General features: G+C 40.7%; 1 protein-coding gene across 3 annotated transcripts in view; it reads left to right on the top strand.

Annotated features, from left to right (window-relative positions):
• SPATA13 (spermatogenesis associated 13) overlaps nucleotides 1-27,443 on the top strand; it is a 131,092-nt gene that overhangs the window by 99,325 nt on the left and 4,324 nt on the right. For all 3 annotated transcript variants that reach the window (XM_082245529.1, XM_082245531.1, XM_082245530.1), the window contains 4 exons: nucleotides 984-1,163; nucleotides 3,133-3,365; nucleotides 11,454-11,583; nucleotides 14,384-14,756. In XM_082245529.1, the coding sequence (XP_082101655.1) occupies nucleotides 984-1,163; nucleotides 3,133-3,365; nucleotides 11,454-11,583; nucleotides 14,384-14,756 (916 nt within the window). The remainder of the gene's footprint in view (nucleotides 1-983; nucleotides 1,164-3,132; nucleotides 3,366-11,453; nucleotides 11,584-14,383; nucleotides 14,757-27,443) is intronic.

Raw genomic sequence — 27,443 nt, 5'->3', positions numbered from 1 at the left:
TTATAGCGCGTGATCAAAAAATCGCACAGGTGATCAAATACCACCAAAAGAAAGCTCTGTTTGTGGGAAAAAAAGGACGTGAAATTCGTTTAGGTACAGCGTCGCACGACCGTGCGATTGTCCGTTAAAGTCACGCAGTAAAAAATCGCAAAATAACCCCTGGTCTTTTAGCAGGAAAATCCTCCGGTGGTAAAGTGGTTAAATTGCTTGCATTGAAAAAAAAATTTAATGATATATCAAGTAATACAGAGCATCATTAAAGGAGTTGTAAAGGCAGAAGGTTTTTTATCTTAATACATTCTATGCATTAAGATAAAAAGCCTTCTGTGTGCAGCAGCCTCCAAAGGAACTTCCTAATACTTACCTAAGCCCCATCTCTCTCTCGCGATATCCACGAGTCCCTCGGCCGTCTGAGACTCTCCCTCCTGATTAGCTAAGACACAGCAGCGGTGCCATTGGCTCCCGCAGCTGTCAATCAAAGTCAATCAGCCAATCGGGAGAAAGGAAGCAGGGCCAAATGGCAGCTCTGTGTCTGAACGGACACAGGGAGCTGCAGCTCGGCTCGGATGCCCCCATAGCAAGCTCTTTGCTGTGGGGGCACTCGACTGAAGGGAGGCAGTAAAGAGGAGGATCCAGGCTGCCCTGTGCAAAACAACTGCTTCACAGGGCAGGTAAGTATAACGTTTGTTATTTAAAAAAAAAAAAAAAAAAAGGAGACTTTACAATCCCTTTAATTTGTATCATTTATTTCTTATGGCTGAAGTTCAGCTTTAAACCAGGAACAATTTTAATTTTACTGTATATAGCCCTTAGCTAGACTTTGACAACAGAGCCCACACAATGTCAGGACCGGTTTGCAAATCTATGGATGCTGAGTAGCTTCAAGTTTCAACTTGCTCCACATGGTCTTAATGGACTCAGAGTGCCAAAGGTACCATATGACAGGCCAAAATTTCACCAACACTTTTCATCCATCATTGCAGGGCTACATCAAGCAGTGTCGAAAGCACACCAGCATGTTTACCGAAGCACAGCTCAAGATCATTTTTGGTAACATTGAAGAAGTCTACAAGTTTCAGAAGGCATTCTACAAGAATCTGGAAAAACAGTACAACAAAGAGGAACCTCATCTGAGTGAAATTGGTGCTTGCTTCCTAGAAAATGTGAGTATGTGCAAACCTCTATTCATGAATACCTTCTGTGGGCCAGAGTGGTTTCATTAAGTCACATTTACATTGGTTACATTGCAACAGGTCACAATCCCCAAGATTTGAGGTCCTGCATCCTGACTTCATACCATCTTTGGGTTTGCATTAGACATTACTAGATAATAATAACTTCATATGGGTAATTGGGCTATTTGTTTTCGTTGCTGGATGCTGGATTTATGTCTTCATTACAGGACATAGATAACAAAAGCCAGGTTGCTGATGCTCTCACTTTCAAATCTGGATATGCAAGCAACTGCATATCTGGGTTTCCCCGCATCCAATTCGCATGACAGGAGACTGTGACCAGCTTTCAATGGAGCCGGTTCACACATCTCCAGGGGGGATGCAGAGCGAATTGCACAGAAGTACTGTGCATCTTTGGCACCAGTTTATGTCCGAATTTAGGCAAAAAATTCGGGCCGGATTCTTCCCTGAAAAGAACAGGGACGCACCAGACCCCTGCAGTGAGCCGCATGCGAATCAAGTGTAAACCCTGCCTTAAGTTTAGTGGACCTAATAAGCCTACAAGGAGATGAACCTGTTACTGAACAGGAAAAGTAAAATAAAGGAAATACACCTACAACCACTGTTAATTTCGTCAACTAATACATTTTTGTCAAAATTTCCGTCAGCAGCCTTTTTACACTGACGAAAACGAAACGTACACCAGATTTTCTTCCACTGACGAAAACTATGACGAAAATCCATTACATTTTGGTTAACTAATGAAAATGAAATGAAATTGTGAGGCAGGGCCATTTACCCTTGTGAACTTCTGGTTTCCATGGAGCTCCGCCTACTTCCACATCCAGCAAGCAAGCAACTCAAATCCAAAGCGTGCTTTGCTTAGCAGCAGTTAGCAGACTTTGCAGTCAGCATTACAGGTCCTCGAGTCCTCAGGCGACCGTCCAGAGCAGCACTGTGCAAAAGGACTCCCGACGAGAGTCCCACTCCTGATGATGACCGTCTAGAACAGAGCACTGTGATTGTGTATGTTACAATTACAGACCTCCCCTTAGACCACCATCCAGTACTGTGCAGCATTTCAGGCCTCTCAGAGTCAGACCTCCATCCAGAGCACTGCGTGCATTACAGGCCTCCTCTGACCACTGGCATCCAGAGCTCTGTACATTACAGGCCATCCCTCAGACCTGAGACCACCATCCAGCACTGTGCAGCATTACAGGTCTCTAAGAGTCAGACCACCATTCTCGAGCACTGTGCATTACAGGTCTCCCCTCAGACCACCATCTAGAGCACTGCAGCATTACAGGCCTCTCATACCACCATCTAGAGCACTGCAGCATTACAGGCCTCTCATACCACCATCCAGAGCACTGTGCAGCATTGCAGGCCTCTCATACCAGCATCCAGAGCACTGTGCAGCATTTCAGGCCTCTCATACCACCATCCAGAGCACTGTGCAGCATTACAGGTCTCTCATACCAGCATCCAGAGCACTGTGTAGCATTACAGGTCTCTCATACCAGCATCCAGAGCACTGTGTAGCATTACAGGCCTCAGACCCCCGTCCAGAGTGGCTAAATCTGTATCTGTGAGTTTGTTCAAACCGAATACCATAAATAATAACATAATATTAGATTTTTTACTCCAGGAGTATATAATTAGTTTGAAAATGCTATAGAAATGCCTAAATAATGCATTACAGTTTAACTATACACATTCGATTTTAGTTGACTAAAATGATTTGATTCAACTAAAATGTATTGGAGATTTTAGTCGACTAAAATATGACTGAAACAATTGCAGATGACTTAAATGGGACTAAGACTGAAATGGCATTTTAGTCAAAAGACTATAACTAAAACGAAATCCAAATTTGATGCCAAAATTACCACAGCCTACAACCACACTGCTGCAATGACACAAGGCTAAATAGTGTTCTTCTTTTCATTTGCAGCAAGATGGGTTTTCAGTCTACTCTGAGTACTGTAACAATCACCCCAGTGCCTGCCTGGAGCTCTCCAATCTGATGAAGCAGAGCAAGTACAGACACTTCTTCGAGGCCTGTCGTCTGTTACAGCAAATGATCGATATAGCTATTGACGGTTTCCTGCTGACTCCAGTCCAGAAGATCTGCAAGTACCCATTGCAGCTAGCCGAGCTATTGAAATACACAACACAAGATCACAGGTGGGCACTTATTACTTGTTTAATCAAACAAAAAAAGTAAATCCTAAATCATGCACTATTTTCAGCACATTGCAGTGGAAAAAGAGGCCATGGCACAGTGCCAGGGTCACATAGTGTATGGGATTGGTGGATCTAAAGATAACTTAAAGGAAACTAGAATAGTGCTGAGTCTATGAAAAATGGTTTGTACTGATGTTCAGACTTGTATCAAACCCTTTTCCAAATAATTACTACTCCCGGCATCTTTATTCTATGTTATACAACTTATTATGAACTATACTATTTATGTACATTCTATAATTTATTGTACTATTTATATAGTTTTCTACTACTACAAATAAACATTTTATTACAAGTTACACCCATGACACAGGATTCTCAGAGATATTGGGGTGTTTCTGTTTTGATGGCATATCCAAAGTCATTTTTTTTTTTTTTCGACATCGTACACAGCCTTCTGTACATAGCGATGAGGAAAGGGATAAGATACTGCTTATTCAACTGTGCTTGAATAAAGCATAAGCTATATAGCTCTGTAAACAGCCAGTGAGACTAGTCTTGCAAACATAAAGAAAACAGTGTTTATTAATTTAAATTGCCAGAATAAATTCCTATTCTAGCCAATGAAATTAATTAACGCACAAGCTCCTAACGCCAGTAAATGCGCCTAAAAGTTTGTAAAAGCGTTAGCCACTTTTACAAGCATAAGGCTTTTTTTTCTGCCAAAACACTGCTGCCAGGAGGAAAGACTTCTAGGAGAGTTTGCAAAATGTCCAGTGTGCATGAGCCCAAGATAACTGCATTTTTAAACTCTACCCTCTCTAGTCCCACAATCTAACCTAGAATCCTCCAGCCTCCTATAGTGTTTGTTCTGTGGCTCAAAACTTTCTCTGCGCCAGCTTTGATCAAGTCTATTTACATAATAGAGATTCTAAGGTTATGGTGCTGGTAAAGCTCTTAAGCCACACAATGGTAATGCCCGAGGAGGCAATTGTTGCCAGACAAAGGTAGGTGAGTACATGTAGGAGGAAGGAGTTCTAGGCTTTACCATACGCCTGGTAGCTGAACAAAGTGGTGAAGATGTGAAGGGAAGTATATACTCGAGGAGGGACCAGACCATTAGCCTGGAGCAGATCCTGGAAACCGCATACCAACATAACCCCCCATATTCTGAGACGAGGAGAGGATATAGGAGCAGTTTCAACAAATAGATCCAAAGGTGCATTGATATTGGCATTAAGGTGAGCGGTTAGCACACCTAGAAGTGTTGAGCACTGAAGACCACTATATCGCACCAGGTGTATAGGTGGAAGGAAGGACTTGTTTGTTCACTGAAGAAGATTTTTTGTTATTTGGACACTTGAACACTATATATTGATTCTATGTTTATTTAGTTTATTTATATTCTAATTAATTTATTTGATTTATTTATATTGGGAAAATATTGGGACACTTTATATATTGTCACGGAGCACCTTTCTACTTCACGAACATCACTTAATATAATTTTACATCATTATATAAAAACACCATAAGCCCCTTTAATAGTATTCGTTTACACCACTTGTAAAGATTTTAATAAGATATTATCACCATAAGCAGCTTTTTATTGAGTAAACTATATGAATTATTATCAGAATATTATATTACTAATTCCACTCCATTGATCTATATATGTTTTATTATATTTTTCTAGTTTTTAATTTAGAAAAAAATTATATTATTCTGATATATAGAGATATATATATATATATATATATATATATATATATATATATATATATATATATATATATATATATATATATATATATATATATATATACAGTAAACCCCCGCTCCATCGCGGTTCAGTTTTTGCGGTCCCGGTATATTGCAGTTTTTTTTGTAATGTTATTTTACTATATAAATCATTAAAAATGAAATATTTTTGTGTTTTCCATAGCTCTTGCTATGTCTCACAGTATCTTTTATGTGTTTAAATGAGTTTCTATTGTTTTAAAAGTGTGTTTTAAAGACCTTAAAATGCTTTTACACGTACAGTGACAGTAAAAAAAAAAACATGCCTACAATGCATTTTAATAGGGTTTTTCTATTTCGCGGATTTTTACTTTTCGCGGCTGGATCCGGAACGTAACCCCCGCAATGGAGGGGGGTTTACTGTGTGTGTATGTGTATGTATGTGTGTGTGTATGTATATATGTGTGTATATGTGTGTGTATATATATATATATATATAAGGATTTACTTTGATACATGAATTTTTGCACAAGATCACTATAAGCACTTTTATATATATTTTTTATATATTTATCTATCTTTATTGTGGAAAACTATACATGATCAAGAGATATTTGGCATTATCTGATACATTGAGGTATTATATTTAAGTTATTTAGTCACATTTTAATTTTTTCACATTTATTGCTGAGCCATAATATTGCACATAATTCCCCTGAAGCGCGGTACTCCCCCCCCCCCCCCCCCCCATCCACTCATTGTAACTGTATGGTCAACAGTAATAGTACAAGCAGCATCAAGGGTAGACCTACATTACTTAAACACCTCTCAAGACAGCGCAAGAATCACACCCATATAAACAGAAGTATATACTACTGGGGAGTTCTGCATTTAAGTGAAACTATTTCTTTGCCCTGTATGAGGAAAGCATAGGTTCACTTGTGTGCTTGGTGCTTCTGAGCCTAGTGTATAGTTATGTATTTCCGAGAGACAGTATTTCTCTCCGATGGACACGGTTGTCATCACACATCGAGTTTTTGCTCAGCATTGCTGTCATCTCAGATGATGCCTGTTATGTGTGGACAGTGATTAAAGACGATTAGTGTATCTGTGGAGAAAAAAAACAAATCTAGCTGGATGGCCTTGTGTTGAATTGCTGCTCAGTAGAAAACATCTGTATGGACAGTGCTGTTTGTGACAGGCTATGACATGATTTGGCAAGAGGACTGGAGACAGGCAGCAATAGAATATTCCACTTTGCACATTTTCATTACCTCCTATAAAGATGAATTTGAATTGCAGAGGAAAACATCTGCAGCCCAATACACTGGCTTTGTTGTGCCTCTCACATGCCCAAGCCATTTCTCATCCCCAAGTACAAGCTGTCAATGTTCACCCTTGAATCGAGACATTCATCTAGCTTGGCTTCCAATGTTGTTTTGATGTCTTTCGTTCTCATTGTTCACTTAATTCCACAACATATTCTTAATTTCTCTCCCTCTTATCAGTCAGTGATGCTCGGTGTATCGTGTGACCGCGGACTTCCCTCCGTCGGAGTTAATGGATTTTCCTCTCGGTCACACAATAGGGGTAGTGTTGGAGAACTTTGGGGCTTGGTGGGGGAACAGTGGATAGGATCAGCTAGTGTGATGGCTGTAAAATAGAGAATTCTTTCAATGCAGGGAGAGGGTACAGTGTTCCTGACCCTAAACTTAAAGAATGTGCTTGCAGGAAGGCATTCAAAGGAGGAGAGACCCAGTCATTCCTATTATAATCAGATGCATAGTTACAATTTGAAAATGGAACAATGATCGAGTCACCGTGATGAAATGTGCATGACATTTATATAATAGCCATCAGTAGAATGTGTTTATATTCATTTTGCTAACCAATTTTTTAATTAGGGATGGAATATTCTCTGTATTGCGCAAGACCTCAGAAAATAAATATGCAGAATCAGCTTGATGACACGCTAATGTAAAAGCTGAGATTGAGGCAGATATCAAAACCACTGAGTTTATTTAAAAGAGAAGTATGGCTTTTTTTAATTTTTTTATTACAGAATCATACTTGCCTAGGTAGATGCAGCATCAGTCCCCCACTGGCATTTAACACTGGGAACCGAGCGATCAAACACCACAGATTGCTCAGTTCTCAGGGCTCCCTGAGCAGAGAGCTGGTACCTGTCAATCACCGGCTCTCTGCTCTGCCCCCCCATGAGCTTTGGCTGTACTTCTCCTTTTAATAATTAAAATCATAAGCTGCACTTTTAAATGCAGCTAGTATAAGTGCGTAAATTTGTCTTTATGTGACCTGCTTGTGTTCCCCTGCACAGCAGCACATAGAGGGAGGATCAGCCCTCTGAGCCAAACAGACCTTCTACTGTGAACACACTGGAAGACTTTCTAGTAGAGGGATGACTTCATCTGTAAGCAAATAGGCCGAGCTTTGGTGCTGCTACAGTGAAGGTTACATGCCAGCATGGGTGCCTGGATCACACAAATTGGTAGGACTGGACAAAATTACAGTTAATAATACATTTAATTGTATCCCATATATCTACTTTAGTGGTGTATTTAGCTGCTTGACTGCTGGAGGTCCGCTTTAAAAGGACCTGTAAAGTATTGCATTGATTTGAATAGCTTAGCTTGAACGTTACATGCAATTATGTAGTACAGCACAATGCTCATCAAACATGGAAATGTGTACTAAGCCGGGTGGCTTGGTTTACTCTTTTATACATTGAACAGTAGTTATTCATCCATGGATGGTGCAGGCCAATTGGAACCTGAAAAACATGGGTGCTTTATTGTATTTAGGTTCCACTTACATATATAGTTTAAAAATGCTAACATTAACATATTGATTTAATGCTTTAAATGAACCACTCGAGTACTGGCCTGTGTGTACCCTTTTCAATGCCATGATAGTTTGACTAACAATTTCTCAGTCATGCAATAGTTTACCCAAATGAGTTATTTATCCTTTTTTTGGGACACAGGTTTTTCTTGGTGGTATTTATTAATCACTGTTTTTTTATTTACTATATGAAGGAAAAAATAATAAAAATAATTTGGTTTTCTTACATATACTTTCTTTTTTTCTTTACCTATATATTAAAAAAATGATCTCCTAATCATTGGTGTTTAGTGGCACTTTAACCTCTTCGTGACCAGGGTCAGAACAAACAATGCCCAAGCCCAATTTTGAAACTTTGACTTGTGTTAATTGTGATGATATGTACAGTTATACTACTTAGTGCATCCAAGCGAATTATAGGCTTTCATTTGGTGGGAAATGTTAATAGATATCTCCTGATTTTTTGGGGTTTTTTTTTTATTCAAAGGAAAACTGGCACAAAATAGTAAAAAAAGAAAAAAAACTTTAAATTTAGGTTTATATTTTTAAGCCATTATCATGTACCACCAGCAAAAAAAAAACCTGCAAGATAAATTCCTACTCCTGTTGTTTTTTTTGTTTTGTTTTTTTCATACATAAGTCACACTGACACGAACTGCCATTGACTCATACTGTCAGGGCTGCCGCTAGAAATCCTGGGCCTCATACAGCCTACCTGACAGGGCCCCCCCCCCCCTCCACCGAAAATATAAAAATTATAATATCACCCCTCCCCAAATCCCTAGCAGAAATCCCTCCCAATCACTTCTCACAGTGCAACCCCCCAAATCCCTCCACAATTTCACAACCCCATCCCCGTACAGAGTGCAGGGGTCAGGAATGCATTACGTACAGAGTGAAGGGGTCAGGAATACGTTCAGGAGAATGCTAGATACAGAATGCAGGGTTCTGGAGTGCATTATGCACAGGGTTCAGGAGAGTGCTAGATAGGGAGTAGTGCCTTACTAAGCTGACCAAGATTTCCCATTGAGGCCAATGTTAAAAATCGGGAGTAGTGCTATACCAAGGGGACCAAGATTCTCCATTGAGGACAATGTTAAAAATCGGGAGTAGTGCTATACCAAGGTGACCAAGATTTCCTATTGAGGCCGATGTTAAAAATCGGGAGTAGTGCCATACCAAGCCGTACATAGTAGCGAATGTACGTAAATGCCTCTGTACTGCACCTCTTCCCAGCTGCTACAACCTCTGCAACACACACACCTCTCCTCTGCCCTCATCTTCCCCAAAGGTCCCCCATCTTCCACATGATTACCTTTCTAAAATACATTTCTGTTGCTGGCTGCCATGTCTTCCTTCTCCTTCTTCCCTATGCACGTGTTGCTTGACACGGGGTGGGTCTGAGTAGCAGTCCCGCCCATTACTGACATCACAGCATGAATTTGACAGGTGCAGTCTCTCATTGTGGCTGTATAGTGCACACCCAGCTGGTTTGTTAGCCAATCCCAGGCTGTTCTAAATGTTCCCACTGCTGCAGGTCCTTCTGAGCTAGAAGGTAACATTTATCACCAGAATTATGCCAGACAAAGCCTCTGTTCAGCGGGACAGTCCTGCCCAGGTTGGGAGGTATGCTGTCATCCTAACGATCTTCCTGCTGTCCGGGCCCCCCTATGTGCCGGGGCCCCATACAGGAGTACTGGCTGTACCCTCCTGATGGCGGCCCTGCATACTGTATTTACACTGACACTAACCGTAACTAACACTCACTACACTAGATCAAGCCCCAAATTAGTTAATCATTTTATTTATTTAACAGATTTTATTTTTTTGCAGACATGTCCTCTAGCCAGGAGAAAAAAATACAATGGGGTTGATTTACCAACACTGGAGAGTGCAAAACCTGGTGCAGCTCTGCAAAGAAACACATCAGCATCCAGGTTTTGTGTTTTTTTTTTTTTTTTTTTTGTCAGAGCTTAAAGTAGAACTATAGGCAAAACTTATTTTTTTTTTTTTCATTTTTTAAAAGCGTAAGGGAGGGTCATCTCTTTGTCAGTTTATTTTTGCCATCTGTCTCCCATTAGGGAGATTTCCCTTTACTTCTTGTCCCATAACCAAAACAGGAAGTGGGAGGAAATCCCTGCAAACTATGGGAATTCCTTGGGCACCCCCAAGTCGCCCGAACTAGTGTACCTATTGGAAGATTTTCCCTCTATTACTCTTCTGAGGACGACCCAAAATTAGTGATTTTCTTTTACTTTCACATTCAATGATCATGGTAAACATGATAAATAGAGAGGGCAAATCTCCCTAACAGGGGCACTGAGAGCAATAAAAACTGACAAGTGTTCTAATTCCTCTCCATTCTATCCAAAACTAAAAAAAAAAAGGTTTGCCTTTAGTTATATTTTAATTGAAAAGGCTGAAGTTAGAATGTAAATCAACCCCAATGTATCTTCTCCTCCTAGAGGGAAATTGTGTTGTTTGACAGAGGAAAAACAACACCGGGGAGGGCTACAGATTGAATGATGGTTGTAATAGCCAATCAGAGGCCATCACCACGATCTTGTGATTGAGATCCGTTTCCCCTGGGTCCCAATCATTAGTAGACACCCGGGCAGTCATAGACAGCCTGGTCTTAGTCCTGGCAGTGCACGATCAAGCACGCTCCCAGCACAAACACAAGAACGGATATATGCGGTACCCAGGTTTAAAGCCCACTTTCTGGATGCTGCATTCTTGTGTTACTTGGTCATAAATGGGTTAAATCCCCTCCCTCCAACCTGGATGTTAGGAGAGGGGGTGTGCGACATCCACCAGGCATTTGGACAGCTGTCAATCCTCATGTGCAACTGAGAAAGCCGCTGCTAATATCCATACCTTGAGCTGGCTGGCTCCCGATCATTTTTGGCCTCTGTTTGCTCAGTGATGCCAACAGCCCCACATTGATCACAGCTGCTTGGTCTCAGGTGTTCCCTATCCATGCTGATTCATGCTAACTTTAATGTAAATGTGCTGCTTATTTTATTAAAGTGATTTTTATTTGATACTGACTCCAGCGGTCTGCTGTTCTGGTAGTGTTTACGTGTGTAATGGCTGGGATTGGTCCGCCGGTATCACAAGGTACAGAGTCAACACTGGTCACAGTTCAAATTTCTACCATTTTCTAGCACATTGTTGTCTGAAGCGACAGTTCTAAACCACAATCAAGAAAAATAAATGTCCACTACGCTGCCATTTTTTTACAATATGGCGGTTTTTGAGGTGGTTAAATGGATCAGTCATTGACATCTACTTTACATCTAATAGAATAAAGGTAATTGTGATTATAATCATCAGATTTATAAAGTTGAAAGCAGTTCATGTTTCCTGGTATTTAATTTCAAGCCCTTTCTGTGTATCCTATCCCAACCTGTGTAATAGCAGATCTCCTTTACCACACTGCAGCACACCTATTGGTCAGAGATTAATGTCTGTCTGTTTGTATTTCAGGGATTACAGTAAAATAAAAGAAGCTTATGAAGCCATGAAAAATGTTGCGTGTTTGATTAATGAGCGAAAACGACGGCTGGAAAGCATAGACAAGATCGCCTGCTGGCAGGTCTCCATAGTGGGGTGGGAGGTGAGTAGTGATGTGGAGAAGGGAGTGTCTTCAGTGCTGGAATCTTTCTTTGGATTGATGAGTGGAGAGGAAAGACCTGACTTGAAGTGAAACTTCTCTCTTGCTGTTGTTGATTGTGAAACTTTACAGAAAAAAACTAGCACACAGTCATCTCTGATGGATAAATTGGTAACTTCTAAAACTTCTTCCTCCCACCTCTTTCCTTTATCAGTAGTGTTGATAGATCTGTACACAGAAATGGTAGTGTTTTCTCGCTCTTTCTCTCTCTCGCCCCCTCTTTCTTTCTTGCCCTCTCTTTCTCTTACTCTCTGTGTGTGTGTATGTATGTATGTATGTATGTATATGTGTGTGTGTGTGTGTGTATATATATATATATATATATAATTTCATTTATAGATGAAGCATAGTTAGCCCAGATTTTCTCCCCATTGTTCTAATCTCTCACACCTCTTGCATCAAAATAGCTCTCTCATTCTTCTGTTTCATAAATATATATAAATATAATGTCAAAAAGCCAACAAGAGCTGGCAAAATAAAGCCTTGTGTCATTTAAAGCTAAATTCCAGGTGTGTTCATTGAGAGCGCTGTATAAACTATAAAAGGAAAATGGAAGAATGTTGGCTCACATTGACAAAACAATCATTGCCACATCCCTAATCATAATTAGAAAAACATAAAAATAGTTGGGGGCAGGTCCGATACACAATCAAGCCAAAGGGCTGAAGGGATGTCAGAGCCGCACCTTTCCAAACGCATGGGACTTTAAAGGCAATGATTGATGGTAAATTGTGGTAGAAATTTTGAATAAAGGACCGTTGTAAAAGAAAGAAATTATATTAAAAAAACAAACACAAATATTAAAAACATCATAGAACAGACATAGTAGATAGATCATGAACAACAGTATGGGTCACATATGTCCTACATGTTTCGGCGAGGCATGGATCCTCATAACTGGCTTCTTCAGGGACCAGAAAGGTGTAATCCCTTTACTGATTCTAAGTAAGCTATAACATAGATTTGTTAACCGAACACAGAAATACAATAGAGTCATATACATATATACACATGTCAAGCACAATGGTTAAGACCCCTAAAAAATATGGTACAGCGTATTCCTAATAATATTATGCTTACCGTTTAATATTATATGTAAGATGGTATCTATTGAAAGTGACAGCAGTCCATAGTGAAACAGTCCACGAGCAGAGTTATTGTATCCAGGGGAAATTGGATCAAATGGGCAAACTGGATTGACTCCCTTTTTTTCCCCTGGATACAATAACTCTGCTCGTGGGCTGTAGCCCGGTCTAGTGCTCACCTACTTGGAAAATACCGGTTATGTGCCAGAATCTGTTCTGACCATCGTCGCATCACTGCTGCGCTGTGCTTTTGCACTATGGACTGCTGTCACTTTCAACAGATGCTATCTTACATATAAAATTAAATGGTAAGCATTATATTATTAGGAACACACTGTACCATATTTTTTAGGAGGTCATAATCATTGTGCTTGACGTGTTTATATGTATATGACTCTATTGTACTTCTGTGTTCGGTTAACAAATCTAAGTTCTATCTTACTTAGAATCAAAATATATTAACAATTCAGTCCCAAGGTAAAGTCTCTGAAAGAGGTGAAATATTAGAATCCTCCAATCACTGATGCACAGAAATGGAAGATGGTCACAAGTCACCACGTGACAGTTCACACAAACTGCTTACCAGAGAATCTGACCCTCCTTTCACAGAGTGGTCAGATATAGCAGAGATAACCCTTTGTAAAGAGTAACTGTGACACAGCTGATCGGGCTTTCCTCATCCTTTATAGACACTTCCCTGGATAGTCTGAAACTCCCTGGAGAGATCTGAAGCTGCAGGACATAGATACACTGGGAACCAAATAACCCTCCTCCTCTTGGCTAACCAAAACTTCACCCTGGTGTTCCCCTTTATTTGAGGGGGTTTGTGTTGATCCTTGTGTGAACTGTCACGTGGTGACTTGTGACCATCTTCCAGTTACTGTATTTTCTGGCGTATAAGACTACTTTTGAACCTCAAAAAAATCCCCCAAAAATGGGGGGTCGTCTTATACGCCGAGTATAATATCTCCAAGGTAACCAAAGTATAAGTATTACCGGTAGATGTAATCTCTCAAGATGCTGGCTGTGTGGGAATCCTGTACCGGTATACCGTATGTACTGTAGCTTCGGCTACATACAGTGTACCGCGCTGAACCAATAAGGGAGAGCGATGTATTCTATCGTTGAATGCAAAGCCTGCTCGGATTGGCGGAGTAACATCAGCCAGCCTCTCTGACTCTGCCAATCCAAGCAGGCTTTGCATTCAATAATAGAATACATCGCTCACTGTGATTGGCTCAGCGCGGTATGTAGCCGAAGCTACGGTACATACGGCATACCGGTACAGGATTCCCGCACAGCCAGCATCTTGAGATTACATCTACTGGTAATACTTAGGGTACCTTGGAGATATTATGAGAGATTACATGTATTACAGTACTAGGGTACCTTGGAGATCTATGAGAAATTTGATGTTTTTCAATTGTGTTGCCTTGCTTCGGAAGGGAGGTAGTCTTATACGGCAAGTATAGCCCAAAACCTATGTTTTAACTTGAAAATTAGCGGGGTCGTCTTATACGCCCAGTCATCTTATACGCCGGAAAATACGGTACATTTAATAATTTCAGCACTCCTTATTTGACAGCTGTGTGTGGATGAGACTAGAATTTTCTTTTTTTTTTTACCAACCGTGATCAGTTCTTCCTATTTTAATGTAGGGACAAGACATTCTGGCCAGAAGCTCAGAGCTCATTTATTCAGGAGAACTGACAAAGATCTTCAAACAAGGTAAAAGCCAGCAAAGGACTTTCTTCCTCTTTGATCACCAGATGGTGTTCTGCAAGAAGGACTTGTTGCGCAGAGACATTTTGTACTACAAGGGCCGGATAGACATGGACGAGATGGACTTTACAGACATTGAGGATGGAAAGGATAGGGACTTCAATCTGAACATTAAAAATGCTTTTAAAATGGTAAATAAAGAGACTGAAGAGGTCAATTTATTTTGTGCTAAGAAGCCAGAGGACAAACAAAGATGGCTGCAAGCATTTTTGGATGAGAGAAAGCGAGTCCAAGATGACAAAGCTATGGGTGAGTACATCTGTGGCTTGTCTCAAAACTCAGTTACTTGGCAAATGTCATTGGCTAAAATTGAACACTGACTTCTGTATATGTTTTAGTAAAAAAAAAGGTAGTGCTCTACTCTAATCTGAAGATAAAACTCCTTATACAGGAAAGATAGAAGAATAGTCCCTATTTCAAAGATGATTTATTTGATTGTTGTAATCTTGACAAACACATTTCGTGGGGTTTTAGTATATCGCCTTCATCCTGGCTATAACTAAATTTTATAAAATATTCAGTATTAGAACCATATATAGCAAGGTGTCAGCGTTCAAGAAATAATAAATAAAGAGTTAAAATATGTAGGACAATGTATATAAATCCACACTCTAAACTTTAATGCTGGGTATGTTTTATGGGATCAAGATAAAAATGTAGTCAAGATATGTAGGTTAGTTCTGTGTTCTGCAGCAGTAAGACCTCATCACCAGAGATCCCAGTTCTTTTCCCCACCTTGGCCAGATCAAAGCCAAGTGGGAGATTGTAGCTGCTCCAGCTGAATACAGAGAAATTAAATCAAGCAGGGGGTGTACAGTGCCCTTAGGATGCACATAATAGGCATGACGAAATGTGTAGTATCTGACGATGAGATTGGCATGCACGTAAGTAGGTGGGTAAATCTTCTTACCAATATTCATGTATAACTAAAATATATATATTGCCGCCCTTTGTCTTCAAAGAGGCTCTGGCATCATTTTAAGAGCATAGCATTTCTTCTTAATATAGTTAGGGTCACATTTTGGTATGTACGTGCTCTACATTTCCTGTGTGAGTTGTATTCTGGAGTTGCCATTATTGTGTATCCTTTGGCTGTGTAGTGACTTCACTGCCCTCTTTTATGTTAGTCTTGCTGCTGGTAAAATTTGAGACTTCAGGAAACTGATAATGGTTTGGAGAAGGAGGGATGTTGAGGATATTCTAGGACACATGACCTTCGTAGCAAAAGCTGTCCCCAGTGGACCTATTTTAAATGCTTGTTCTCACACATACAAGTAACCTGCATTGGGTTACGTTGTGTTGTCAATGTTTTCATATTGCAAATCCATTCAAAATACGGCATGTCTGATTTTTTTTCAGGAGAAAAACAGTGCATTGTTTTATGTCCATGCAATGGAAAATGGATCCAAATGCGAAAGCATTGGTAAATCGTAGTTGTATTTTGGTACAGGGCAAAAATTAACCTTTTTATGTTCTAGCAGGCACCATAGTTGTATTACTTTTAAGGGGCCACTCTTATGCCCCAGGAGCCTATCAATTCTTTCCCAGCATCATCTGGGTCAACAAATTCTTGCATTGCATTGTAGGATGTGAAGGGGCTGTGCCTTGAACTTGCTACTAAATAAAATCTTGTGTAATTTGGAGCTCTCCGAATGTGGTGGAGGATCTAGTTAGTGACAGCGATGGATTAGCAGACACCAGATAGTATCTAAGAGCAAACATCCCTAACGAAGCTGAGTGCTCAGATGCTGCTTAAAGGACCATGACACCTAAAAAAAAGACTCCATTGAGAACTAAAAAAACTGTAAAAAAAAAACTGTGAAAAAAAACTATAAAAAAAAAAATCTATGAATATCACATTGAATGTTACTTGGAGAAAAATATTGAAAGTTTCAGGAGCTTATCAGAACTGATGTGGTATTTTCAGTTATGGGGGTAGTTTTTTTATCATATAATGCAGCAGATAGATACTGCAGCCTTCCCAATTGAGGCTTATAAGCTATGGGTTCAACTTTGGTACAGAATGTCACTCTTTTTCCTTTTTATTTTCCCTGTTAAGGGTCGGTTCACACCATAGAAAAGCAGTGCAGATGCGTTTCTGCATGTGTGTTTTTGATGCGTTTTTTCCCCTATTTTTAATTTTTTTTCTAAACCTTAAAAAAGGACATGCATTCTGGTGTGTTTTTTGTACTTTTTAAGTGCGTTCTGGTGTGTTTTTAATACGTTTTACCACGTTCCAGTACAGTTCAGTGAACAAAAAATGCAGCATCAAACAAAAGGTGCATTCATACAAATCTAGAATCCTATTCAAATGGTAGATACACTAGCAGCGCTTATAAAGAGAATAAATCCCTATATATAAAAGTAGAGTCTCTAGAATCAGCAATTGTGAATATATTGTGCTGTCAATCCATATCACGAGAGGAAGAAAATTCCAAAACAGTATACTTCCACCACTGTGCAGATGCGACCTATGCAGCCTTCACCACACCACTGTGTGAGCCCTATGGTATTCAACTCACCAGAGATCACTGTATACAGGCCAAATGGATATCGTTAACTTCCAAGACTCTGAGTCCGACTCAAGGCGGAAAGTAATGGTCCCCTCTCCTTTCTCACAACACCATGCCAATGCAACCACATTTTAATTTTAGTTATATGTGGGGTTTTATTTGTATTTGAGCCATGGGTGAGTGGGCTTTTTCATTGTTCTCACTCCTTTTCTTTTAAAAAATGCAGCATGTTCTACTTTATTTTTGTTTTTCTAGAACTGACCGAACTGGTGTGAACTATGTCATTGGAAACCAAATAACCTGCTATCTATACGTTTTTAATGCAGAAAAAAAAAAATGAACTGGACTGCACATGGTGTCAAACTGGCCCTAATACTGTTTCTTTAATGCGTTACATAGTAAGCCTTGCATAACAGGTTAAGCTGACGATAAACTGCTGTATTTCTTACAAATTCTCATGATTTTATACATAAAAAGAAATTCTAATGTATTTTGAATGGGCACACAAATTACTTTTGTAAAGTAGACCTGAAAGTTATTTTTTAAGTAACATACATGATGTATTATAGTTCTATTACTTATAACAATTTGTAGAATCTCTCTCTAATGGCCACGTGTGCTCATGCTTGACAACTGCTGAGCTAAAATATCAGCCACAGGTTTTTAGTCCGTCATATCCGACTGCTAGGCTTGGGCCAGCCATAAATCCACTGATCTGATGTTTGAAGCAGGATCAGGCTATTGAGCATGGTCAGGAGGGAATAATGAGGCTTCTAATGGAAATACTTATAACACAAAAATTTCCAGATTTTTTAGATGATTTTTGAACATCCCAATCCTTGAAGTAAAAACTGTATTCCATTTTAAAGGTAAAAATCCCAGCCTAAGAGAAAACCGAGGCAGCTCCAGACACTGACCATTGGCGAGGGAATAAGGGCCCTGCATGTGTTGAAGTGGTAATAAAGGTTATTGGCAGGTGTTTTTAGAAATGCTGCCCCTCCACCTATGTTGCATAGCTGGCATAAAAGATCAGTGTAAATAAGCTCCAGTCCTGTCAAGTGATCCTGCAGCTCAACAACGGCTCTACATTCCCAGAGCAATCAAATCACCCGCCAGCTCCCTTTGCCCCATCATTGTTGGTGCTTCCACTCCCCTGTAGTCACTGCTCCATCCTGATCAGATTTAGTCACTAATCAGCAGCCCACCGGTACCATGGATGCCAAGTACAATTGGTAGAGCCCACCGGTACCATGGATGGCAAGTACAATTGGTAGAGAAGATTCCTCCAAACATACTGTTCAGCATGGATGGGGCAATTGGTTGATTTTCTCTAACTCAGCCCATGGGCCAAACGAGATGATTGAGCTATGTATGGCTAGCAAAACCATGATATTGTTTGTTCTTTGCAAGACTCCGAAGCACAGGAATTTGAACCAGTGGCTGTGGTATGATCCTGGCTAATGATGTGACAGTCACACACAGCCTTTGTCAATGAATGGTCCTAGTGTCTCTGCAGGAGTCAGCAGCTGGTGGGCACTGCAGAGTCTGGGGAGGTATAACTTTCTAATGTCTCCTCATAATTCCAATGCTGAAAGCAGACAGGATACCAGCTATTGCACAACCAAACCACCGCTAGGCACTCATGCTTTATTGCACCAGAATGTGAACTGTCCATAGGCCGTATGTGTGGGACTAATGATAGTGATGATTGGAAGTCCAGAGCCCAGTAACATAAGTAACCGGAAGTCAGGTAAAACGGAAGCACAAGAGATGGTAATGGGCACAAAAAAGCAGGGCAGCCATAGAGTGTCCCCAGGGATGATGGGACATTTAACAAAACCACACCACCACTAGGTGCTCATGCTATAATGCCCCAGAATATGAATGGTCCATGGGCCATACTGTATGTGTGGGGCTAATGATCGTGATGATTGGAAGTCCAGAGCCCAGCAACATAAGTAACCAGAATTCAGATAAAACACAGCTTATTCCAACAATGAAATCGCAATAAAAACAGCAAGAAGCCAGAGCTGAATGTGGAACAGCATTACCAGAGCTGAAACTCGATCCTGACTTGCAGCAGCAGAGGTATGCTGGAGGGTCCTGATGACGAGGGGAAACCTGCATATACCGGGAGATCTGGACGGAGGGCAGATCCTAGCAGCCGGTTTGCTGGTAGTACAGCTTCCTGTTGAGGGATCAGCTGATCCCTGTGTTTGGTTGTGATGGATTGCTTTTATCACACAGGATCTGCCCTCCATTCAGATCTCCCAGTATATGTAGGTTTCCCCTGGTCATCAGAGCCCTCCGGCATACCTCTGCTGCTGCATGTTGGAATGGGATCCACCTCTGGTAATTCTGTTCCACATTTAGTTCTGGCTTCTTGCTGTTTTTATTGCTGTGTCATTGTTGGAATAAACTGTGTTTTATCTGAATTCCGGTTACTTATGTTACCAGGCTCTGGACTTCCAATCATCATGATCATTAGCCCCACACATACAGTATGGCCCATAGACTATTCATATTCTGGGGCATTATAGCATGAGCACCTAGTGGTGGTTTGCTTGTGTTTATACTCCCATCATCCCTGGGGACACTTTGTGGCTGCCCTGCTTTTTTGTGCCCATTACTAACTCTTGTGCTTCAGCTGTCATCATGACACTATGATGGGGAGACAGTCTTTTAGTGCCCGATCTGCTTGTTTTGTGTAGCGGGATACCAACTATTACCTTTTTGTTAGCCAGAAAATTGTCTCCTGTGCCACTTTGATTCCATTTTACTTTATTACTGTGGTCTTGCTTTCACTGACCTTATAGCTAAACTCCATTTACTGCCATCTCTTAGTGGCCAGTAAAGACTCAGTCACTAGAGAGTGAAACGCCTGGTAGCGGAACCTATTTCGGTCATAATTTCAGAGGAAGTCTTTTAGAAATGTGTTTACTAAGCCTGTGCAGTTTCAGTCCATTAAATAGTAATCACTCTAAATGTCACCTTTACCCACAATCCTAAAGTGGAACTAAAGTTTGCTATACAATTTGGTTTGTTGCAAGCTGGCTGGTAAGTGAGCTAGTAATTTTTCTTTGTTTTTTGCCTGCGATAGCACAAACCCTTTTCTACTACTTCATAAAACACCCCCTTTTTAGCAGGTGTGTGATTCATTCTGGCACGTTCAGCACACATTGCTCATCTGTTCCGTTACAGAATGGTAAAAGTTACTGATAAGATGATTTCTGCTATTGCACTGGAGCCTCATTGTCCTCATCAGTATATCTTTACATGTGCGCATCTGTAATACTGTAAGAGATGTCCTTTTACATTTCACTTTACTTATACACAATGATGATTGATCCAGACACCGTAGACAGATAAGTACTAAATTTAGCTCAGTACACGGATAACCTTTTGTATACCGTACTTCTTACCAACGCCATATAGGAAGACATTGCTAGTGATCAGTACTATGTGGCAGGGAGCTGAAATGTGAATCTTCCATAGCTGTCCTTTTAAGATGAAACTTAATAAAACCTGGTAAAAAAAAAAGTGGCTTACAGTATTCGATTTTTGGAATGATCTTCACAAGCACCAGATTCACCTAAACCGCAATATAAGCCCAGTGTAATCTGATTCTCATATGTATGGCCAGTCTAATTCTTATGAGCTGCTTGTTTTTTATCAGTACAGAAATAATGAAGAAATAATGGAAAAGTAAAGGACAGCCTTATGCAAACACTATAGGTTTATGGCATATCCTGTCATGAGAGCAATATAATCACTACACCAATCTAAAGAATTTGGAGGCCCAGTTGTTGTGTTCCTCAAACCATTCTTGAACCATTTTTGCAGTGTGGCAGGGTGCATTATCCCGTTGAAAGAGGCCACTGCCGTCAGGCAATACCATTTCCATGAAGGAGTGTACTTGGTAACCAACAATGTTTAGATAGGCAGTACCGGTCAAAGTAACATCCACATGAATGGCAGGACCCAAATGTTTCCCAGCAGAACATCCCCCAAAGTATCACTCTGCCTCCACTAGCTTGCCTTCTTCCCATATTGCATCCTGCTGCCATCTCTTCCCCAGGGAAGCAAACACACCCAGCTATCCACAAGATGTAAAAGAAAACAGGATTCATCAGACCAGGCCACCTTTGCTCCGAATTCCAGTTCTCATACACACATGCCCATTGTAGACAACTTTGATTGTGGTCAGCGTGGGCATCCTTACCAGTCTGCGTCTATGCATCCCCATACACCACAAACTGCAATGCTCATCTTTTTCTTTCAACGCAACTTCAGGGACAACGTGTTTACTTGCTGCCTAATGTGTACACTGACTTTTAGATGCCATTGTAAAGAGATATGCCAGTGGTCAATAAGGTACGGCTAATCGGTGTGTATTTTGTTCTCCTGAAAATGTTTGTTTCTAGGCTGTTATGCTGACCTGCTTGCTTCAATATAAATAATTCACTGACCCAGAACAAATATGCACTTCAGGAATCATAGAATTGGGTAACCAGGCATTCCTGGCTTCTAGTGATAGTCCCCGATTTTAAGAGGCTGTCCCCAGGAAGAAAAATATACCTGATTGCATCCCAAGGTTAAAAAAAAAAGTCTGTTTTTTTTTCCAGCTTTATTAATGGCGTCCATGTCCCAACCAGCTGCAGGATAATTTAATTTGGCAACCTTTTTGTGATTGGCCTGGAGCAGGAGAAGGGAGGGACAGGGTGTGTCTGCTCCCAGCTGTGTCCAGGGTTATTGATGATGTCACATGCCGGCATTAAATGTTCTTTCCAGTTTCTCCCTCTTGGCAAGTGCAAATTTCATTGCAGGAATACAGGTGCATCTCATAAAATTAGAATATCATCAAAAAGTAAATTTATTTCAGTAATTTAACTAAAAAAAAAATCATATATTTTATACAACTGCGTTACACACAGTGATATATTTCAAGCATTTATTTCATTTAATATTGATGATTATGGCTTACAGCTAGTGAAAACCCAAAATTCAGTATCTCAGAAGATTAGACCAATAAAAAAAAAAAAAAAAATATTTTTAATACAGAAATGTTGGCTTAATGAAAAGTATGTCCATGTACAGCATAGTATGCACTCAATATTTCGTCTGGGCTCCTTACTGCATCAATGCATTGAGGCATGGAGGCGATCAGCCTGTGGCACTGCTGAGGTGTTATGGAAGCCCAGGTTGCTTTGATAGCGGCTTTCAGCTCATCTGCATTAATGGTTCTGGTGTCTCTCATCTTCCTCTTGACAATACTCCACAGATTCACTATGGGGTTTAGGTCAGGCTAGTTTGCTGGGCAATCAAGCACAGTGATACCATGGTTATTAAACCGTGTATTGGTACTTTTTTCAGTGTGGGGAGGTGCCAAGTTCTGCTGGAAAATGAAATTGGCAAAACAAAAGCTTTTTGTGATATGTTTTCTTTCTCAAGCAGCCACCAGCCTCAGTAGAAAAGCCTAAGGTCTGCCAGTAACTGAAGGCACCTAAAGCTGGCAATAGATGTGTTGAAATGCATCCGGTTCAGCAGGGACCAGCCAAGTTTTGATACATATGTGGTCCTCCCCAATTTACAGAAGTTGATTGTTTGATTGATTTCTGTTGAAGGAACATGCTGGAAATATTTTCTTGATCAGCTGCTGCAGCAGATTGGATGTGGCTGCTGATCGGCGTATTCTGATAGCAGCAGGTGGCGGTGTCCGAATACAATGCCCTGGTGTAGGGACACAAACGAGGTACATGGAGGAATCTGTTATTCTTTGGGGTGGCTGAATGTTCCCTGAAAAATGAAATTAAGAAAAATAGAGACCAAAATAGTGCAATAATGAAAATGATCTATTGTTCGAAAATCGGGCATTACATGATGGCAGTGTCATTTGCTCACACGACTTTGTATTAGTTTTTCGAAAACACGTTTGAACGATTTTTTAACTGGTGTATGGCTAGCATTAGGGGGAAGTACTGAATCCAGAAGCATGTGATGTCTCTATGGAGCCACCTTAGTGTATATACAGTACTCCCTAACTAAGGACCTCACATCTATGTCCTGCTGCTCTGTGCATGCCATTAAATTGAAATTAAAATAAAAAAAAAAAAGTCAAAAACCGATGACAGGTTTTTAATGACAGAAGCGATCTGATTGGTCTCTTCTATCATGCTTGTCCATGTATTCTCTATGCTTGTCAGTGGGTAGTGTACACTGAGCCTTGCAACTCAGCATGTGTTTTATGGCACCACTCTGTGCCCTGATGATGTAACTCCCCTGCACATGCATGAGAGTGATGTCATCTCAGCCTGGCCATTCAAGCAGCTGAACAGATCAAACCTGGAAGGAAGACCAGGAAATAATGGAAGCGCCTCTGACTAGCGGGAACGCTGACAGCCAGTCACTGGAGGGCTTCATTTAACAGCACCTTTTATATTAATCTAATAAAAGGTAAAATCTAGCATTGCATGTGGAGTCATTTAAAATGAATGTAGTTGTGAAAGATATTCTATGATTGTAATGTACAGAGTATGCTTACAATATGATAGTTAAATACAAATTTTATAGAAAATGAATCAAAACAATGGAAGCGCAGATTTTTACTGTTCATCTGGATTGTATTTAGCGGATTTAAACTGAAAAACTTAACATGTATTGGCCTTAAGTCCACATTTGTATTCCATAAAGACCGGTATTTCTACACTCTACAGTAGTTTATGTTCAGCCAATCAGAATGGAAAACCTAAAAGCAGTTGATCAGATGGCTTTGAGCTTTTCTTCTAATCAGTTAGCTCTGTAAAACTAAAGCTAGCTATTGACTATTACCTTTTTTCTTTTTTTGAAAATAAACAAACAGATTCTTTCCATCCAAACAAGTGAGGTGAACAGAGGAATCCCCACCAGGATATTCTATTTTGACAGCAGAGCGCTCAACAAAAGTTTTCCAACATTCCCGCTTTAACAGAAGTATGTACGTTGGGAATTAGAGGTCCTTGTATACCTCTTCCAAATGGTCAGCAACGTTTTCCCATTACAAATGCCTATAAACGTTTCTACCGCATTTAGACACATTTGCAAGCCGCTAGAAGCATTTAGCGTTTCAAATGCCTATGAACTTCCGTCCTGAACGCATTTTTTTGCTTTCAAGAAAATGCCTCTAAGCGTAACTGCTTCTAAATGACTATAAAAAAAAGCTTAGTGTACATGGACAGATAAGAGGAGCGTTCTAAACGCCCCACTGCTCCTAAATGTCTGTTTATCAGCAGCAGTGTACATGAGGCCTTAGAAGGAACGGTCAGCACTGTTGGCCTCTTTCTTTGTCTTGACAAGCTCCCTTTTATAGGAATTGCTTATGAAGCAAAATCTCTACTTGCAAAGTCTCTGATAGAAACAGCCACAACTCGCATGATAGTTACATAGTAGTTGAGGTTGAATAAAGACAATAGTCCATCCAGTTCAACCTGTGTAGGCGCGCGTGGCCGTAATCATCTCTCATACCCCTGAATGTTTTGATCCTTGAGATGTACGTCTAAGAGTCTTTTGAAAGCAACCATACTTCCCGCAGAAACCACCTCTTGTGGTAGGGAATTCCACAATTTTGTAGCCCTAACAGTAAAAAACCCTCTGCGTTGCCTGAGGTCAAAACGCTTCTCCTCTAATCGCATTGTATGCCCTCGAGTCCTCATGCAATCCTTGCGACTGAATAGCTTTTTTTCTATGCTGAGATCACCATTGAGGTATTTATAAATTGCTATCATGTCCCCTCTCAGGCGTCTCTTCTCCAGGGAGAATAAATTAAGTGATTGTAGACGCTCTTCATAATTAAGGTCCTCCAATCCGCTAATTAATTTAGTTGCCCTTCTCTGGACTCTCTCCAGCTCCAACACATCCCTCCTGACGATTGGCGACCAGAACTGGACAGAATACAGATGCGGTCGGACCAGAGTTTTATAAAGTGGAAGGATTATAGTTTTAGCTCTTGAATACATCCCTTTCTTTATGCATGCTAATATTCTGCCGGCTTTGGCAGCTGCCGCTTGACATTGCATGCTATTGCTTAGTCTGTCCTCTACCAAGACTCCTAGATCTTTCTCCATTTTTGATTCCCCCAAAGGTTCCCCCCCTAAAGTGTATTGTGCTTTTATGTTTTTTAGTCCCCAAGTGCAAAACCTTACACTTCTCCACATTAAACCTCATTTGCCATGTCGTTGCCCACTCTGTTATTTTGTTCAGGTCATTCTGTAGGATATCTGCCTCATACTGTGCAATTATTGCCCTGCCCAATTTTGTGTCATCTGCAAAACTTGATATGGAACTACTGATCCCATCCTCAATGCTGTTTATGAATAAATTGAACAGGGTTGGTTGGTTGATGATTCTAGTTAAGTGACGCCGGGGCGTCACTTTGATCTAGGAAATGGCAGCTTCCATCACAGGCTTCTGAGGTGCCCTGCTGTGTGACAGGAGCAATCAGCCCAGGCTTTCCAGGCTACGTAAGTTTTATTGCCAGTGGTATTTGGATTTTCCCAGTCACAGCAACAGTCTATCTGATCATCAAAGTAGTAAAATCTTCTTCCCGTACTAGAATACCCCTGGAATGGGAAATAAATAAGTGGAATTTCGTGTATGTGGTAAACTTGAGTCATGCCTGACTTATTCTGATTTTCTCCTTCCTGGAATCTTTGTTGCTATGCTCCAAGTTATGTAAGCACAGCATGTTGGTGCATCAGGGAACTCCCACGGCCCCATAAGTATTTATAAAGTCGAGGGCTTTATCAGAACACAGGAGATCATTACACGGACGCTCACCGCTTCATCCTTCCCGACCATGGCAGGTAATTTCTGCTTTTCATCATATTGGTTTTGTGTCCTGAAGGGTCTTCTTTATTAAGGTTCTCATACACGGGGCAGGCAATCGGTCTTTAGATTCTATCAGAGGGCTTTACAATTTTGCTTTTGAAATTCATCACTCCAGAGTGCAGGAGTCTGCTGGTTTTATTGTTATTAGTTTTTATATTAAGTCTGTTATCTGTATCCCCTTGTACCTGCAGGGTAGACCTATCTTTACACTGTGCCAGTAGGATGATGATTGGACAAACCTTCCAACTCCTCTGGCTGACCATTGTTTGGATAGGGTGCTCTCGTGTCTGTACACATATTTGTCCCATATATATGATCATCGATGTCGAGCTGTTTTTCATGCCCCGGAATGAAACTATAGCTTGGAGCCCAGTTCTATCTTCTTTTTTTTTATTTTTACCAATACATTTTAGGGAGAACACAGCAGGCACACAGTGAAAGTCATGCTCTATATTCCAATAGAAAAACAGAGCAATCAATTCTCTTCCCTGGCATGCCTAAAACATTTTGTGATGGCCATATTTAAAATTTAGATGTCAAGGCATGATCCAAGTGTCCTTACATAAACATTACATTGACCAACCATATACATTTAATGCTTTGGAGGACTAAGCCTTTAGCAGGCACATTTGTACAGAGATAAAGTATGAAGTCTGCCATGGCATGCCTCTACTTGTGGTAGTGGCTGGGCTGTCATGCTGATCAACTTGCATTAGTACTTTGAGTCAGTGACGTTGGAAGTATGTGTATCTAGAGTAATGACTTCATTTGCAGCATGTGGATATGAGGAATCCTTCCCAGTATGATACTGAACTCTAACAACAACAAGACTCCTCCACTGTCAGAATAACTGATCAGCGGCTGCTGATCAACAGAAGTTTTCCAGCATTCCTGTTCGAAGTCAATTGGGTTGGCCATTGATAGATCTATATTCAATCGGTCCCTGCTGACCCAGCTGAATTTCAATCCATCTATGGCCAACAAAAATGCATTTCAGCTTCCTTCAGAAGAATGAGAGATCATTTTGGACTAGTTGTTACACGTTATTTTACCTTTATTGAATGCCAAGCGTTACAGATCCTCGTGAATAGACATCTGTACCGTTGAATGTATAAATCTTTCAGCTAGTTAGTTTTGTTGTGTTACTTGTTTTTTTTTGGTTTCTTCTGGTTCTTGGAGGCTTAAAGTGGTCTACATTTTTTTTAAATAACAGGCATGTTCTACCTACCTTCTCTGTGCAGTGGTTTTGCACAGAGCAGCCCCAATCCTCCACTTCTCGGGACCCCTGCCGACGCTCCTGGCTTCTCCCCCTTGACCAGTGCCCCCAATAGCAAGATGCTTGCTTTGGGGGCACTGGTCCTTGCTTGCTCCCGGGCCCTGCTCTCTGCGGCAATAAGACACATAGAGCCGCAGCTCAGCCCCGCCCTCCTCTCTCTCCTCATTGGCTGTGATACACAGCAGTGAGTGCCAGTAGCTCCCGCTGCTGTCTCACCCAATGAGAAGAGGGAGTCCCGGGACAGTTGAGGCTCTTGTGTACACTGCTGGATTGACAGGGGGCTCA

The sequence above is a fragment of the Pelophylax lessonae genome, assembly GCF_965119305.1.
Source record: "Pelophylax lessonae genome assembly, chromosome: 2".
Taxonomy (NCBI): domain Eukaryota; kingdom Metazoa; phylum Chordata; class Amphibia; order Anura; family Ranidae; genus Pelophylax; species Pelophylax lessonae.
The sequence above is the reverse complement of the archived record's forward strand: the minus strand, read 5'-3'. Positions and strand labels throughout refer to the sequence as shown.